Raw genomic sequence first — 17,207 nt, forward strand, 5'->3', positions numbered from 1 at the left:
ATTGTTTCGACCGCAGCCAGCGCCTTTATCAACCACACCGCGCGCCCCTTTTCTTCTTCTCTTTCCCCCATTGTCGCTCGACGCACCAAACCTCATTGATTGACATTACCACACTCATCGCGCGTCCGGACACATTGCAGCTTCCTTGAGTACGCGCCCCCTGTCGCGTCAAGCTTACCACCGCTACTACTCACCTTCCCATCACGACCACACGCGCAACCATGTCGGACTACTCAAAGATGAAGAACGACGAGCTGTCGGCGCTTCTCAAAGAGCGCAAGCTGCCCCACACCGGCAAGAAGGCAGAGATGGTTGAGCGCCTGCAGAAGAGCGACGCAGAGAAGTCTAGCGCGAAGCCTGCTGCCGGCGCCGAAGACGAGATTGACTGGGACGACGAGGCCGACGATACCGCTGCCGCGCCAGCTGCTACGACTGCGGCGGCAGAAGAGGCCGTCATCCCCAACGCAGAGACTGTCGCAAACGCCGGAGGTAAAGGCCAGCCGCCGAACCCGCAAGCCGTACCTAACCAAGTCGCCGATATCGACCCTGCGCAAACCAACGATCTGACCACCGAGCCACCAACCGACAGCGCCGCCGATGCCACCAACGAGGCCAAGCCGGAAGAGAAGAAGGAGCCCACTCCTGACTACTCAAGAGGCCTTGCTGCCACCAACCTCGACGAAGAAATTGAGAAGCGCAAGAAGCGCGCGCTGAAGTTTGGCACAAAGCTTGAGGATGATGAGGGTCTCAAGAAGTTGGAGCGTGCTAAGAAGTTTGGAGAGGTTGCGGCTCCCTTGGGGCTCGACCAGGCTCTTCCAGAACGCCGCGAGAAGCGCCGACGAGAGGGTGCTGGTGAAGATGCTGCTAGCAACAAGCGCCGCGAGGGAGGCCGCGAGGGTGGACGCGAAGGAGGTCGCTCTGTAGGCCGCGGAGGCCGTCGGGACAACAGGCCCCGCAGCAGGGACAACCGTCCTCGCGAGAACAAGACAGGTGGTGGTAGTGGCGGCGCCGGCAGCTGGATGAGCGAAAAGGACAGGGCAGCCGCTGAGGCCAGGAAAGCCAAGTTTGCGAAGCCAACCGCTTGAGCGTAATAATACGGTTTCGGTGGTTTTCTCAATCTGACCTATGAGCGGCCGACGAGCGAGCGACTTCGAAGACGAAATTTCGATCCCGCGACAGCACTCGGACATCGGTTGAAGAGCTTGGACAGCAACGGCGCACTCCTTGTATAACATATTTTTGCGGACTACATTTTACCCAATTTGCCGGACCATCTGCGATTGTCGCTTCTTCAGACACTTGACGGATATATCAATTCAAAGCTCATTTCTCTACACGGACTCCTCATCGTCTCTTCGCGGTTCACTATTTGCATATCAGCGCTCTCTGGGCTCACATAGCGAAGTTTTCGCATGAACATCCGTTGCGAAAGCTCTGAAGCCGCGACCAGGATACATTCATCCGCCCAGGCACCCGCGTCCTCTAATAATCCAGCCGCGTGAACGGTTAACGGGTTTAAAAGCCACGCATAATTTATTATACCCACCGAAGATGCAACAAACTACTTGGACAGATTCCGAGTGTTGAAATCGGAATCTGCAACATCGGCATTTTGCGAGCTATGGTTGCCTCGCATCGACAATCAGTAATGCACCCTACACGGTGCTAGTACAGCAAGTATCACCCATGCAGTCAATATATACCGCTGCATTATCCATGCAGTACCTATAAATCAACCAATCTTACAGCAACTTCATGTTGCGTTCAATACTTGTCTCTAAGCACGCCTTCTTGTGTGCCACTTTCGTGATGCTAGTGTCGTCAAACGCCACGAAAGGTCACTGCATATTCCCGACCTCGGTAGCCAGGCGCTATCCCCGCACGTCAAGTAACACAACGAAAGGGGGAAAAGAACGCTTAGCAATCGTCACCGTTAAATGGTGCAGCCCACTAAGGGAGCTTGTGGGGATATTTAGACGGTGGCAGCCCCCGCGCGTAAATTCCGCGTTCCTGATCTGCATATCCTGAATTGCCTTTCCGTGTCTTGTTGACTGTGCCTCTTCATCTTTGATGTTCAATTTGAGACGACAAACTTGACAATCGGGCCGCCATACCATTTCACCTACTTGTTTTGGACTTTGGGAAAAGGTGCATGACTCGGTACTCAAAAATCGGAATCGGATAAGAATCGGAATAGTCGTACAATCGGCGTTAGTTGAAAGCACATGGGAAGAGAGAAACAGTCACACCCGGTACGACACATCGTGATAGCCAGAAGCAACAACAAAAGGGCGCGCAAGGGGACTTGGAAGAGAAACCATAGGGCGTCGAGGACTTCACATAATGTCTCAGTCAGACACGGAAGAGAAACATGTCATCAAAGACACAGCGGTCTCGCAAGAAGACATCAGTCGACCTTCATCTTCTATCCACGATGAGCATCACCATGAAAACGAACCAGTACAGGACTACGAGCCAGTAGCAGACAAAGAAGTGCAAATAGATGCTCGATCGACAATGACCACAGAGTCCGCAATTCCTCCACCTCCAGATGGCGGGCTCCACGCTTGGCTAAAAGTCTTTGGAGGATTCATGATATATATCAATATCTGGTACGTGAAAGTTTCACGCCTCTCTACTCCCATTCACCCCCTTCAGTTGCACACGGCCATCATCAATAATCATAGCTAACATTACCAACCACACTAGGGGCTTCACCCTAACCTACGGCGCCTTCCAAACCTACTACCGCACCACCCTCCTCACCTCTTCCTCACCATCCGCAATATCATGGATTGGTACCGTACAAGCTTGGCTCCTCATCGTCATCGGCGTCTTGTCAGGCCCGCTCTTCGATCTTGGATATTTCCGCAGTATGCTCTTGGTCGGCAACTTTCTAGTCGTGCTGGGTATCATGATGCTCAGTTTGAGTACAAAGTACTGGCAGGTCTTTTTGAGCCAGGGTCTTTGTATGGGATTAGGGGCGGGGTTGTTGTATATACCTAGTTTGGCTATGGTGGGGGTTTGGTTCAGTAAGAAGAGGGCGTTTGCGTTGGGGATTGTCATGAGCGGTATTGCTGTCGGTACGTTTTCCTTTCCTTGTTCCGTTCTGGCCTTCCGTTTGGGTAGAGAGAAATACCTGGAGCGACGGCGAGCTAACACATCAATCCAGGTGGTGTGATCTACATAACCATGTTTGATCGCCTTGTAAGAACTGCCGGTTTCCCTTGGGCTATTCGCGCCATAGGTTTCGTTGCCTTGGCCGCAGCTCTCCTTTCCATCCCCGCTCTCCTGTCCGGCTCCGCGTGGCTCAAACACAAACGCAAGCGTCGCGCTCTCTTCGACAAAACCGCACTCCACGACCGTCTGTTCCTGATCTTCACGGCGTGTTCTTTCAGCACCTTTCTCGGTTACATCGTACCGTACTTTTACATTCCGACGTATGCGCGCGAGCGGCTGGGTAGCAGTGAAAGTACGGCGCTGTACATGCTAGTGCTGGCGATAGCGGGCAGTTTCTTCGGGAGACTGGTCAGTGGTGTATTTGCGCATTTTCTGGGCGCGATTGTTACGTGGGCGCTATGTGCATTCTCGAGTGGGGTATTAGCGTTGTGTTGGATCAGAATCGAGACTGAGAAGACTTTCATTGCTTTTAGTATACTATGGGGTATGTTCTTTTCGCTGCTTGTCAACGATTCTACTGGCACGCAGCATCGTGGGTTTTGGCTGACAGCAACTCCTAGGCTTTTTTTCTGCGGCCCTAGTTACAGTGCCGTCTGCTGCTTTTGCCAACATCACACCGGATCTTTCGCGGCTGGGAACTAGGCTTGGTATGAGTTGGAGTGTGTCTAGTATTGCTTCGCTCATTGGTGCGCCCATCGCTGGGGCCTTGCTCAAGAAGACGAATGGGCGGACCAACTTCATTGGTGTGCAAGTGTGGAGTGGTGTGTGCCTTATGATTGGGACGTGCTGGTTGGTAGTGCTCTGGACAGTCACTATGAGAAAGCAGAAGAAAGGTTGGAAAGTCTAGTAATGATAAAAATGAAGCTTTGGGATTGCGCTTTCAGCTTTCGAATAGAAGGCTGGAGACTGGCCTAGCTATTCTAGGATCTCGGTATTTGGTGTTGTACTGCGTCGATCTGCTGAACGGGCTGTAGTGAAAGGATGTTGTGGCTTGCTTCCTACTGTGCTTCACACGTGTGTGGTGGTATTACACCGATGGCGGCCCGCAATCGGTCCTATATCCTGGCCCGAATCAACGACAAAGTGAACGTCAAAGATGTGAGTGCTTGTTAGTTGCCGACAGTAGTAGACTCCTTGAACAAGCTAGACGTCGTAATTTTTCTAATCCTGAAGATCCGCGACGGAGATTTTAGATCTGCGGCTGAAGAGGTACCGAGCTTGTGGGCTTGACCCTACACGCGAGAACGAGAATACCTTAGTATGCGACGAATCCGCGACGCGACACCATGGCATATCTTTGGACAAAATGGCAAGTGCTACTCCTGAATTCACTCATCATGTGATCCGCCGGGAGATACAAGTCTGCTTGGTGTTCTGCTGGAGAGATTTGATCGCCTTCCAAGATTGACATATCCAGGGGGTCTTGCTGCACTGGAGGCCTAACAAAAGCAAAGAGTATACGAGAATGGGGAGTTGAGATTCCAAAGTTGGGAGTGTTCAGCTGGCGACTGCACATTCGCACAGATATCACTTCATCACGGCTCCACCCACCGCCTAGCCGCTTCGGCATATAGCAGTCCGTGGCCCGCCTCACTTTCAAGGTTATTTGATTCGGTGAGATCTTTGAAGCAAATCCTCCGTCTTTTGCCATCGCTAACACCAGATAGCGTCGATTAGCAATACTGGTGCTCGTGCTCCGTTGCACACAAAACGCGTGGATCCTAGGGCGCTGTGAAACATGCGAATCTGAGATCCTGCATCTAACCCTTGTTACTTAGCAACCATAATGTCACACCGCTATAGCATTGGTGTGGGGTCGCCGACCACGATCTGACGTTGCGCCTTGCGCTAATGTTCGTTCTAGATCTCTTGTCCTCAGTTCGTAGATGTCGGCTTGAGCTAGTAAGTATCCTTGTCTCGCGTGGGGTTGTTGACGTCGCAGCAAATCACCATGCATATCGAGGGAAACATGACGTGACCTCGGGAATGTGTGCAACACTTCGGCTATGGTAGACCGTTTTGTTCACGCGATGCCATCAGCCTTGTGCCCATTCGTGGTCGTGAGTGTGAAAAAGATGCAGGTCAATTTATTGGAGTTGTTGCCGAAGATACGTAGAGCACGTGTGTTATGCTTGCTGATTCGTTATCTAATGTTCTAGTAATTGTATAGCGCGATTTATCCTTGGGGCCGGGGAAGTCTGCCCCATCACTGTTGATGACGATGACGATCTAACGTTCAGCCTACGTGTTGACAGATCTGATTAGGCCACCCGAAGACCCGGAGACCTGGTCACCAGGCCCACCTGCATGGCAGCGTGGTATCGCATGGAAACCGCCATGGGCGCCTACGCTAAGAAACAACTACATGTGTTTCTTGGCCTATGTAGGGTTCTGTAGCTGGATAGAGCCCCATGCAAAACGTGTTGATATGATCACTGGAGAGCTTGGCATATTATGTTTGCTTATTTGCAGACTCATCATGTATAACGCCAGTCCAGATTTAGAGTTAGTCGACTTGCCAAATGGGGCAATATGCACGAGAACCTGAAACCCCCGGGGCCAGTAGTTCAGCGCCTCTGTAGCCCAACACTGTGGAAACGAAAGCCATCTTGGTGTACAAAACGCGAAGAAACATTGCCGAGGTCAGATAATGCCGCTGCCATTCTCACTTCCATTACTGAAGACATGGAACAAAATTAAGTGGGGGGGATGCATGCTCCACAATGACGCCCTCACGTGCAGCAGTTGTGCAAACTCGTCATGTTCCTGCGCCTCACAATCTTGCTCCGCTGCCGAAAACACCCCCAAATGTCGAGGATTCGCTAAAGATATTATGATTCGCCAAAGCGATCCGGGATTCAATTTGGCAATGATGATTAGTGCTGTCATGTGTTAGAAATTGCTCTGTGACATGGACTCCATCACGCTTACCCTGTACGACCCATTGACCACTACGGGTTCGGCTCGCCCCACCACGGTAGCATCCGTATCCATGCGTACATGCAAAATCATACCCATGTACTCTCGTCCATTGAGTGTGTTTGCCGCGTGTTGCGCCAGATCCTTCGACGCAAACTGGGCTGTTGCCACACCCTTGAAGACACCAGTCCTGGTGTCCTTCAGGAGTTGGATATCGATGGCGTAACCAACAGTCTGCAACAACAGCGCATTGACATCATCTGATGTGCACTTGTAGTTCAGGTTACGAATGAAAATGCCGCGGGCTTCTGTCAAGACTGCTCCACCCTGGACATTCACCGGCATCCCATTCGTGCTAGTCGAGTAGACTGGTGATGTCGGCAAAGCATAAGCTGGGTAAACTGGGGCAGGGGCGTATACTAGTTGCTGTGGGGAATAGCCATGTATCTGCGGCTGCATCGCGTACGGGTATCTGGACTGTCCTGCCCCATACGGCGTTGACGCCGTCGTGGTACTTGCTCGGCCACCACCCAGCTGATGCACTCTTCCGATGTCAATGCCGCAACGCCCAGTCGAATGGCCTCCTTCGGGCACTTCCGGAAATAATGTGGAGCAGTTGCAGCGCATCAATCGGTAACCGTCACCCTTACGACTGGTTTCCCAAACATGCACCAGCATGCCCTTAGATCGGTAGTACACTCCTGCAGACAAGGTTAGATTATAGCACCAAGTTTCATGCCTTCAAGTACCTACTATATACTGCATCTGCGTCTTCCCTGTTCTTGAGTCGGCACCAGCCCTGTATTTCGCCTCGTCGTTGACCCTGGCTAGAGTACACATCAGCCCACCCAGGTTGCTCCTTGACCACCTTACGAAGATGATCCTTGAATTCTTGCCACCCGGCCAAGTAAGGAGCATAGCGTGTAGTACCAGATACAACAAGCAAGAAGTCTTCGTCGCCTTCTTTCTGGGATACCGTGTATGACATGATCCTGTGTGGACAGGAGGGGTTGTAGATGGAATATCTTTGCTAACAACAGGTGATCGCTGTATGATGTTATGAGGATGTGATTGATCAAAACAGACTGTGAAACGAAGTGAACCCGAAAGCTAGAACAATATCCGGAGGCAGTCGTTTATGCTGGAAGATGGAACGAGAATGATTTAAAAGCTTGCGATAGAGATCGTGTGGGACGAGATCGTTACTTCTACTTTTAAACCATGAGTACTCCGTATTCTATAGTGCCTCGTATCGTAAGTGTAAGGATCCATGTATCCTAGTCGACGAATAACCAGATTGCGCATTGTGGCATGGAGCCATAGAGGAAGATTCCCGCTTCCCCGCGCCACGATCTGGAGCTGATAATGGATCCTTGATTTGGGCGCCCGAACTACTGCGTGGCGGCTGTAATGCGGGATCTGACGCCGCTAACGGGACTGCCCTGCGCCATCAATCCTTGGTCACAGCGTCATCAACTTGTCTAATGAAATATGCAACCGTGCCTATCATACGCTCTGACTGTCTCTTTACGTTCGTTGTTCGTCGAGGCTGTTACAAAGAAATATTGTCTGGCGTGGGGTAGCGCTTCTTCACTGACTGGGGAGACCAAAAACGAATTAATCTCATTCTATATCGGGCACTCGAGACATATTCTTGACATGTTACTCTTACTAGAGTGATTGCTCTTGGAGACGATAGGCCTGGACATGCATGTTGATAGAAGCGCTCCAGTGTGCCTTGGGTGCTGCCGTGATTGCAGGTGCTGTTGCTATACCTGGTCCTTGCTGCATTGTCTTTGATTCATCACGTACAAGTGAGATGCAAGCGATATTATCCGGAACGGCCGATCCTAGTACATAGTTATCGTGTCCTAGGAGATAGAACACAGTATCAATCGTAGAATCGTATCTGGTCAAGTCAGAAACATCCTCTCAATCAAGCACTAGCATTGGCGATAGCATTGGCGAAGAACTGGATACTGTTGTCTTTTCTGCGAGACACCAGTAAGTAGATATTTCGATGTTCTTGGATAGACTATACACCCTTAGCCGAGAGAATATTGTGTACAGCAAGGTCAACATGGGGCCCAGATGATGAGCTTCTGATCGAAGCCGCCGGATATTAAATACTCGGCCTTGCCATTGGCAGAAACGGGTCCTACCATTTGGCCTGACCAGAGGCATCGTAGCTTTGATCCAGGCTCATGTCCCTTCAATGATGAAATCAACTTCCCACTCCTGGTCTCGATTCCACGAACTACTCCATCGTCAGAGCTGACATATACTCCAGAGCCGTCGGGACGCCATACTAGGCGTGGCGTGGAGTAAGACGTCTGTGGCGCTAGAGTGGAAACGTTGACTAGTATAGCTGATTCCTCTTTGTCTGCAACAAGCAGTTCAGCCCTAGCTTGTGATGCTTGTGTCAAGGAGCCGTCCGATTCCGAACTAATTCCTGTATCCGATACCGAAGATCGGGTAGGAGGGAGCAAAAGCTTCACTATCAATAGCTTCATATGCGGTGTGCTAGAAGTTGCGATCGCGACAAGGTATGGATTGGTGGGGCAGACTTGTACATCAGATGGCGTAAATGCAACCCACGCGTTGGAATGCGGGGCGAGATTTTGCTTGCCGATTAGGGTGAACGCTGGTGACTCTGGACTCGGCACAGCGTAATAGTGTAGGAATGTGGAATCTCTTCGAGCGACAACCAAGACGGGCGTACTGTCTCCCGGCAAGCTGACAAATACAGTCGATTCAGGGATGCTCGGTAACGTCAGCGTGGCTATCGGATCTCCAAGTCGTGACTGCTCAGTGTTGCTATCGATTTCGTACAGGACTACCTTAGCGTCCCATCCTGCACTAGCAACAAGCATATGCCTGCCTTCCGAAGCCCAAGTGGAGAGCTTGACTAAATACTTGGAGTGGTCTCTACGTTGCTCCAATACTTCGTTGGTCGCTGTATCAAATAGTGTCAACTTTCCAGACATTGAGGCAACTAGCAGACGTCTAGAGTCCACTGGAACGACGTCTAGAGTTGGTGAGTCCTGGAAGCTGGAAATAGTATGAACACAGTCAAGCGCATGCGAGCTCGGGTCCAACAGGTGTAATTGACGATTGGCCGTAGTGACAGCAACATACTGTTTAGTCTCTGGCGTTGATGGTAGGATAAGATCGAGAATCGAAACACTGAGTATGTTGGAACGATTCGGTAACGATCCCACCACTCTCGGCTCAACAGGCGCTTGAATGGTCCATCCTCGCTCGTTGTCGTCGACCCCAAGCTTCTCAAAGTTTAAGCTGAGATCAAAGGTCTTCTTTTCTTGCAATATAGACTCTATGGTCACCGTACTATCGGAAGCTGAGCCTGCGTCAGGAGGCAGGTCAGCTTCTTGTACGAAACTGTTCAAAGTCTGGCTCGATATTAGTACCTTCCTATAGCCGAGGAAGGGATAACGTAACCTGCGTGTACCCATTCGCTCTGAGGTACCGCGCAACGAGTTCGGCTGCAGACGGAAGCATATCTCCGAATACGTCTCCTCTCTGTCACTATGTTCCAATTGATGGCGGCTGATGGCAAAGCTGACTTGTCGCACATGGATGATGAGGGGTGTTTGTGAGGGAAGTGGCGATGACCGAGCTAGCCCTGTCTTATCGATAGCGCGACCGCTAACAATCCAGCCCCCACACGATGTTGCAGAAGTTTCAGTAAATCACGAAACATAGTAATCATACATCAATAAATCTAACTTTTCGATGGAGGCAAGTACTATTTTATGTGTTCTGAATATTGATTTAACATTCTTAGGGAAGGAACTCTGTTCGCGAAAAGCTGTGTGAAGACTTGGTGGCACTCCAGGAAACTACAGTCGAAGAACCGTACAGCATAGTATGCCGTCTTCGACTTGCAAAAGCATACCGGGCACTCGGATACCCAGATCTAGCCGCAGGAGACGCCTATAAGGCCTTAATTTTGGTGGATGAAGTAGTCGAAGAAGGCGAATACCACGAACAAGCCTTGCAGGCGGCTTGGACGGATGTCGTCTCTGAGCGCATGGCAGACCTGGACCTAGACGATGAGACTAAGACATCTCCTTTTAAAAAGGAAGATGTTTTAGCATGGGCGCAAGCACGATGGTCTAAGAGCGCGTATGTAAGCAGCTGTAGGGTTGGTGCACCTTTTGATTGAGAGGCTAACTGATTCAGTCATGATATACTGATTGGATGCTTGTTGGATTGTGGGTGTCTCCGCAGTGCATCTGACTACATTTCTCGCGCGAGAAAGGCTTTCCCGAGAGAACTGATATTCGAAGATCACGAGAAGACTTTGTGGAAACGCTTACGGTCCCACTTTGAACGTGAAGGAGAGTCCGCCGAGGATATAGATGTAGAAGAATACCCCGACAAAGGTTTCGTTCGTCGCGAACGGTACCCTTGGAACCACCATGAGCCAGACCGGTTCTCGAAGGAGTGCCTCGACTTTCTCAACAAGGAGCTTGCGGATATTGCACCAAGACTAGAGGTCAGGGCTTCTGAACTACCTATCCTCAACACCACCTTGATGCCTAACGGATCAACACCGGAAACGCAATATACTAAGCAGCTGGGCTTGTTTGCAAAGGACGACATAACCCCTGGCTCGACCATCCTAGAGGAGAAGTCGTTGCTCACTGCTATATCGAGACTTCATGAGTCGTATTGCGATGCTTGTGTTATACCGCTTTCGAACGGAGATGATACAGTAATATCCTGTGAAGAGTGTGACGAGGTCTTCTTCTGTAGCGAGGAGTGTCACGATCTAGCCCAGGACCACTATCATCCTGCACTATGTGGTGTCAGTGTAGAACAAGAGAAGGTACCTGCACGTGAAGCAGCAGACTACCTCTATTACCTTCTACTTGTCCGCGCACTAGCATTAGCAGAAACCCAGGACCTCCATCCTCTGGAGCTGAAGGAAGTGCGGTATATCTGGGGCGACTACCATGGTCAAGACCTGGACGTTGCATGGCAAGCGCATTCTTCGGGTGGCCTAAGCGACGCATTCGCTGGACTACCACAAACACTACCTTTCTCGTTCAAGAGTAACATACTTATGCCGCTGCATATTCTAGAGAAGATGGACATCAATATCTTCACGCAGAGTCAACACTATGATACCTGGATCTTCAACACGCTGTATGCGAAATTCCGCGGAACAGCGTCAGCACGACAGGGTCTCGACGGAAGGCCCGAGATTAGCGCGGTCCATCCGATGTGGTGCCTTGCGAATCACAGTTGCGATCCAAACGTGGCTTGGGAATGGCGTGGTTCGATTCGATTCTGGACCCGTGAGGAATTGGTTGATTGGAAAGGTAGAGACCCAAGCATAGGGCCTGGCCTCAGGAAGGACGAAGAGGTGTTTGGCCACTACTGCGACGTACGTCTGTCAGTCAAGGACAGGCGAGAGTGGGCCTCGGGAGCACTTGGTGGAGATTGCATGTGTGCTAGATGCGTCTGGGAAGAGGCGGAGGAACAAGAGCAGGGTGCTTCGCAGTAAAGCTCTTACCGCCACCTGCAGTACCGGGCATACTTTGAGGGCAATGCGATCTTTGTGCAGAATCAGTTGCGTTGTGTTACCGAGTACCAGCAGACGAACACAGGGTCGATGCACGAGCGAGTTGCAGGATGTGGAGATCTGGTGCGACACTAGCATACAAAAGCAGCTTCGACTGAGGATACCGGTAATCGCGCCATACAAAAATCATCCGCCGACCAAGCCTGGTATCCGTGGGGGCGCATGTCACAGCGGCAAAGATCAGACCATAATCCAACGGAACGGGAACATCCGATTTTCGTCATGACGCAGATCGAGGGTCCTGCATACACCGTTTAGAAGTAACCCCAATTGCCATGTATATGTCTCACCTCTCATCCCAGTCATCTCCACTAACGGCAAGACAGCCTACGCCGACAGGCGCCATGAGCAAGCGTCGTATTCGTGTAACATCCTTCCATTGTCCTTTTTGGTCGCCACTCGGCTGCGTGTATACCTATGGATTCTGCAGCATTCGATCGGTGTGCTGCCTGCACTTGCCTCACTCTTCCGGTGTCCCTCCAACCTCTAGCTTGTAGTTTTGCGCCAAAAAGCACCAGGATGTTCCGCGGCTATCAAGCCAAATCCTCCAAACTCCGAGTGTTGCAGTTCTACTGGGAGCTTTTGCTCAACAAATACCACGATGTGCGTGTCCGTCGAACAATCCGTGGCATCGAATCTTGAAGAAAAGCGCCACCGTGCCGTTCGTACTGAGCTAAGCACTTCTATTCGAAATTTGCGCTTTTGAAAACATTCCCCGGAGTCCACTGGCGTCATCATTTGCCGCTGACCCCTGATAAGCGAGTCCCATCGATTCAGTGGACAGGCAGAGCCGCATCACGTGTCGCAGGCTGGAGCCAAGGCACTACATCCACAGCACTGGAATTCCAAATGACTTGGGTCACCGGGTGAACATAGCATTCGATTTTGATCAGACGAGTAGAATGACGGATGCCTGTCGTCGGCACGCAATGGCTAGATTGCGGTTATGTGCGGCCGAACCAACATCCTCAGCTACCAATATCAGTGGTTTCATAACACCCTCTGTGATGGTGAGCGTTAGTATCTGACGTCTCACTGGCCCGAAATTGACCTGGGTATCGCTTTCTAGGTGAATTGCAACAGGACTGGTCGGGAAGACATCTAAACTCGGACTCTTAACAATAGTCATTCGCAGGACCTGTACCTGCGCTTCGTTGCGCGGAGTGAACTATTTACTGGCCCATAGCGCAACGAAATAGAGAGGGAAGAGAATCAACAGAAGTCTTTGTTATCATCAGCATCTGCATATTTTCTACGTTGGAAAACATGTTCATGTCGGTAACTGAAACCTTTGAATATGGGCCATGCTAGCTCAGTCATGACACTGCCAAGTTTACATACAAAGGTTCAGCTCAAGTCAATGCCGCTAAAATAACTGCATTTACAGAGACTGGAGAAATACGTTCATGGCGCTTGGGCTAGATTGAGGTGGGGTTTTTCTGGGGGAAATCATCAAGACATACATGTGGACGACAACAAGGAAAAACCTGCATGAAGGTCAGTACATGCTGCCATAACTGAGACCACCTATAGTCACGAGTCTAAGTGGTCACAACATAACGCTCGAGCACAATGGCTACGAAGAAGGTCTACGTATACACTGGCTAGCTCGTCGCGAATTCTTGTTGGGACTCCGGATCGACGTTCATGATTTGACCTCGACAGCGATGACTATCCACTCAAGTCATGACCGCATCACCAGGCGATAAGGCATTAGCATATTACAGGGTTATATGCACATTACCCAGAAACAGGATGCAATGAGAGAGGGCCAACGGTGCCTATCTCCGCTCTCACTCACACCACAATCCCCACACTACTCTCAACAAAAGCATGCAACTGTCAGGCTTCTTCTTCCTTCTTTCATGGAAGTGCCCTGGTAATGTCGTTGGTTCCCTTGCTTTATCCCGTACTTGTTTCACGCTACAGCAGTCCGCGGATGACTTGCATCACAAAGTCTAGCTGCGAGGGAATACGGGCATAACCTACCAACCGAAGTTCCATCATTAGCAGGACAGCAACAGCGACCTTGACTAGATTATGAGCAAGTATCTAGTGATCATATCCAACAGTATAAGCGGTCTAGCTATATCCTAGCTGCATGCTCTTAGTAGGCAGTCACTGCCGTCGCGACCGCCCTTCGTATCTTCTTCCAGAACCAACATCACATTCCACTTCCCTTACACCTTGACTGACTGATACTCAACTAATGTCCCGCTAAACGACAAGTCCATTCCCAACCTCCTTCCCAAACAAGAAAAACTTCTGGATCCCAAACTCCAAATTTCCATCTCCAACTTATGCGTATCACCAACCATGATGGCTACCCTTATCTCCATCAAAACACCCATGCCGCACAAGGAACATATCACATTACCCACCACCATGCATGCGACACCACTGGAGATTGACATCACTCGCCATTTGAATAAGTATATGTTCATCCGGTTAGAGACGCCCCATCCAGATACAATGCCAAAAGCTATCTATAAGGTATCACCACATACATAGACTAAACCCCCCAAGGGATACTATTGCACACCCCAACATCGCCCAACATATATCCTGCGAGATCCAGGTATTCACCCCAACTCAACCAACGAGCTACTCAGACCCAGTAATCCACTCCCACCACCCACCATGCGGCAACCCCGTCTCAATCCCACATGCCCTACAAACCGCCACAGCAACAGCACCCAGCACGCTGAGGCCGCCCAGAACCTTGACGAGCACAAAACTCTGTCGCTTAAGCTCATCACCAAAGTTGCACAAGCCGAGCGGATCTCGCGAGTCTAGACCAACAGCTTTTGCATACCGATAGTTGACTTTACCAGTCTTCTTCTCATCGCCGTGGCGGACGACTGCCCACTCGGCTCTGGGTGGACCGCCCGGTGATGCGACGATTGTGCCCTTGGACACCTCTTCGCCGACACGTTCAAGGAGCCATTTCGCCCTATCGTTGTTTTGCAATTCCTCGAACCGTTCTCTTTCGTTGCGACGACTGCGCTGCAGATCTGTTGCCCATCGTGCTATCCTTATCTCGCTAAGACCGTGTTCCCCTTGTCTAGCATTGTTGTATCTCGCAAGGGAGAAGTTGCCTGGGGCCTCGAACGTGTCGGAGTTTGCGAGCGAGGGTGAGGAGGCGAAGAGTGGGGATTGGAGGTTTGAAGTGTAGAAGGGAGACCCTGAGCCTGGTACCAAGACACCCGATGGTGACGCAGCAGAGAAGACTGAAGACGCTACGGATGCTGACAGATATGTTAGCCTGCGTGACGCCAACAACGATGATGCCTTACAATTCATGTTGGCTCCATTCAATCCCACTGAAGCTGTTGTTGGACTGCGCGGTTGAGCCAGACCTTGCATCATCACAGAATCTCCCGGTAGCTTCGTCCTGCGCCGCCATGCTAGAAACTTTTTTGCTGCCGAGTGCCGAAGCCAGGCAATAGATTCCGGGTCGAAGACTTGGTTTACCAACGCAGCAAGTTCGGAAGGAAGAAGGGGCTGCACATAGTCAGGCGACATGAGCAACGATGCGTCCATGTTATCATTGTCTGGCCCAGACGTCGAAGAGACTGCGTAAGGATATGTTGGTGTAGTGAATGGATATTCGGCTGCTTCGCTTGGTTCTCCTGATGATGAGGTCCTGGCAACTGGAAGACCTTGCACAGCAAGTAATGCGTCGTCCATGGCCTTCCCGAAGAAGAATGGTCTGACAGCAGTGGTCTGCAGGCGTGCTAGGATAGAAGTCTTCAAAGCCACTACTTCCTGCGCCGAAAGGGTGTCTGATTTGGCGATGACGGGCACGACGTTGGTGAAGTGTGACAATCGTTGCATGTATTCAATGTCTTTCGTTATGTCTGTGTCTACATGGACGTCAGTTATAAGCACGGTACGAGCGAAAGGTGAGCTTACGCGGTGGTAGTAAGTATATCACAAGGTCAACTAAGACGCCCCCACTGCCACTGACGACTCCAAGCACATCGTTGTCTTCTAGTGTTGTTACGGATGATGTTTGGTATAGCATTGACTCAACATAGTCTACCACCATGCTAATGTCCTTCTCCGCTGAACCCGACGAATAGCCGGGTGTGTCTACGAAGCAGATGTTTCTTTCAAGTACGGTATCAATACTGCTCTTTCTTCTTCGCAATACGCCACTCTCTTCAGCATCAGTCCACCAGTGGGGATAAGGCTTCGTGCTTGCATGGATTTCAGTCACTCGTGTTGTGACTGCGTGCTCCGCTTTCTTTGTACGAGACTTGGATTTGGGTGGGCGTGGCTGCGCATACGACTGGGAGGGTGACAGCGGGTCTACGTGCACGATGTCTTCGCAGACCTGGACAATGGATCGAACGAGAGAGGACTTGCCGACACCTGTGTCACGTTGTCAGTATAGCCTCTACGAAGAGTATTTGGCGCATATCGCGGCGACTACGCACCTGTTTCACCTGCCACCATAACCCTGAGCTTTCCCATGGCTTTTCCTTTTGTTGTAAAAGGTCTTCTTCTAGGCATCTGCATCTCGGGCATGACAAGCTGTGGGAAGCTCATGGCATCCTGCTGCGTTTCCACCTGCTCGTCCTCCTCGCCACTCGAGACAACGGCCTGGCTCACGGCATCGTCCATGGTAGACTCCTCGTCGGATAACTTGAGCGAGACTATAGAAGCCGACCTGGGCGTGCTCCCCATGGCGGAGGTGGGGAGCGGAGAAGGGATGTCGGCGCTCGTGACGGGCAGTTTGAAGTGCGTAATCGAGTCATGGTTGGTAAAGTTCCTCCTCAGCTTCCGTACCGAAGTGGTCCTGGATTTGTCTTGTGGCGGGGCTGAGTCTGTCGAAGAGCTGTGCGATTCGGATCTTGAACTCTTCGCACCCTGATGCCGTGTCTTACTAGCCGTTTCTGTCTCTGCGCCAGCTACTGTACCTTCTGGGCCAAAGGCAGCGTCGAGAGTATCTGCGAGGCTTTGCACTCCAAAGTTGTTGTCGTGCTGTTTCGCCGTAGCAGTCACACCGTGAGGAGCCATGGTATGCTCCAAGTCCTCGACGCGTTTCATGACAAAGGTAGTGGGGACATTGCTCGAAGGGGCGGTAGGATGATCGACGCTTGACTTGCGGGACCGCGGCTTGACAGCAGGAGGCAGGGCGTCACCGCCCAGTTGCGGTCGCATGTTTGCAGTCTTGTTGGGGGCATATGTTGTCGAGTGTGCGAGAACAAAAGTCGGAGGGCGAGAGACGTGATCAGCCTCAATAGGGATGCCGAGTGGTGATGTGATGCACGCGACGGCCCCGCTTAGCCCCGCGCGATCTACTGCACCCTTAGTACTGCGATAGCGCGCTGGTGTCTTTATAATAAGTGGAGTGGGAGGAAGAGCAAATGGGTGTAGGTATCAGGGTACAAGTCACCCCCCGATACATAAAACGCAGGTTGGCGCGCCCTGAAGCTTATGGGCTGCTGCTGAGGCAGGTGGGCTTGCGTGTCCTCGAATCAGCCTTCGT

The 17,207-nt window shown here is 51.2% G+C and overlaps 6 protein-coding genes across 6 annotated transcripts; 3 read left to right on the top strand and 3 right to left on the bottom strand.

Annotated features, from left to right (window-relative positions):
* Positions 1-221: 221 nt before the first annotated feature.
* On the top strand, positions 222-1,085 carry ACET3X_004887 (uncharacterized protein; the record flags this gene model as incomplete). The annotated part of the gene is made up of 1 exon (XM_069451032.1): positions 222-1,085. One exon carries the CDS (start codon positions 222-224, stop codon positions 1,083-1,085), a length of 864 nt encoding a protein of 287 aa, XP_069306931.1.
* A 1,258-nt stretch (positions 1,086-2,343) lies between these two features.
* ACET3X_004888 (uncharacterized protein) lies at positions 2,344-4,027 on the top strand (the record flags this gene model as incomplete). Its single annotated transcript, XM_069451033.1, has 4 exons — positions 2,344-2,612; positions 2,710-3,083; positions 3,173-3,664; positions 3,741-4,027. 4 exons carry the CDS (start codon positions 2,344-2,346, stop codon positions 4,025-4,027), a joined length of 1,422 nt encoding a protein of 473 aa, XP_069306932.1.
* Positions 4,028-6,056: 2,029 nt separating this feature from the next.
* Positions 6,057-7,087, bottom strand: ACET3X_004889 (uncharacterized protein; the record flags this gene model as incomplete). The annotated part of the gene is made up of 3 exons (XM_069451034.1): positions 6,057-6,062; positions 6,112-6,800; positions 6,853-7,087. 3 exons carry the CDS (start codon positions 7,085-7,087, stop codon positions 6,057-6,059), a joined length of 930 nt encoding a protein of 309 aa, XP_069306933.1.
* A 2,018-nt stretch (positions 7,088-9,105) lies between these two features.
* ACET3X_004890 (uncharacterized protein) lies at positions 9,106-9,618 on the bottom strand (the record flags this gene model as incomplete). The annotated part of the gene is made up of 3 exons (XM_069451035.1): positions 9,106-9,127; positions 9,238-9,509; positions 9,559-9,618. 3 exons carry the CDS (start codon positions 9,616-9,618, stop codon positions 9,106-9,108), a joined length of 354 nt encoding a protein of 117 aa, XP_069306934.1.
* Positions 9,619-9,852: 234 nt separating this feature from the next.
* Positions 9,853-11,632, top strand: ACET3X_004891 (uncharacterized protein; the record flags this gene model as incomplete). Its single annotated transcript, XM_069451036.1, has 3 exons — positions 9,853-9,858; positions 9,905-10,245; positions 10,303-11,632. 3 exons carry the CDS (start codon positions 9,853-9,855, stop codon positions 11,630-11,632), a joined length of 1,677 nt encoding a protein of 558 aa, XP_069306935.1.
* A 2,515-nt stretch (positions 11,633-14,147) lies between these two features.
* ACET3X_004892 (uncharacterized protein) lies at positions 14,148-17,152 on the bottom strand. Its single transcript, XM_069451037.1, has 4 exons — positions 16,153-17,152; positions 15,626-16,087; positions 15,007-15,576; positions 14,148-14,958 (listed from the first exon to the last, which is right to left on the bottom strand). The coding sequence occupies exons 1-4, from the start codon at positions 16,877-16,879 to the stop codon at positions 14,315-14,317; spliced, it is 2,403 nt and encodes an 800-aa protein (XP_069306936.1). The 5' UTR covers positions 16,880-17,152; the 3' UTR covers positions 14,148-14,314.
* Between the last annotated feature and the right edge of the window lie 55 nt (positions 17,153-17,207).

The sequence above is a fragment of the Alternaria dauci genome, chromosome 4 (genome assembly GCF_042100115.1).
Source record: "Alternaria dauci strain A2016 chromosome 4, whole genome shotgun sequence".
NCBI lineage: Eukaryota > Fungi > Ascomycota > Dothideomycetes > Pleosporales > Pleosporaceae > Alternaria > Alternaria dauci.

What these genes read in the sequence shown, in the direction of transcription:
- ACET3X_004892 (XM_069451037.1), bottom strand. Translation starts at nt 16,879, where the DNA reads ATGCGACCGCAACTGGGCGGTGACGCCCTGCCTCCTGCTGTCAAGCCG. An exon ending in TATGGTGGCAGGTGAAACAG is followed by an intron (nt 16,088 to 16,152) that starts GTGCGTAGTCGC and finishes AACGTGACACAG; the next exon opens with GTGTCGGCAAGTCCTCTCTC. An exon ending in GATATACTTACTACCACCGC is followed by an intron (nt 15,577 to 15,625) that starts GTAAGCTCACCT and finishes ACGTCCATGTAG; the next exon opens with ACACAGACATAACGAAAGAC.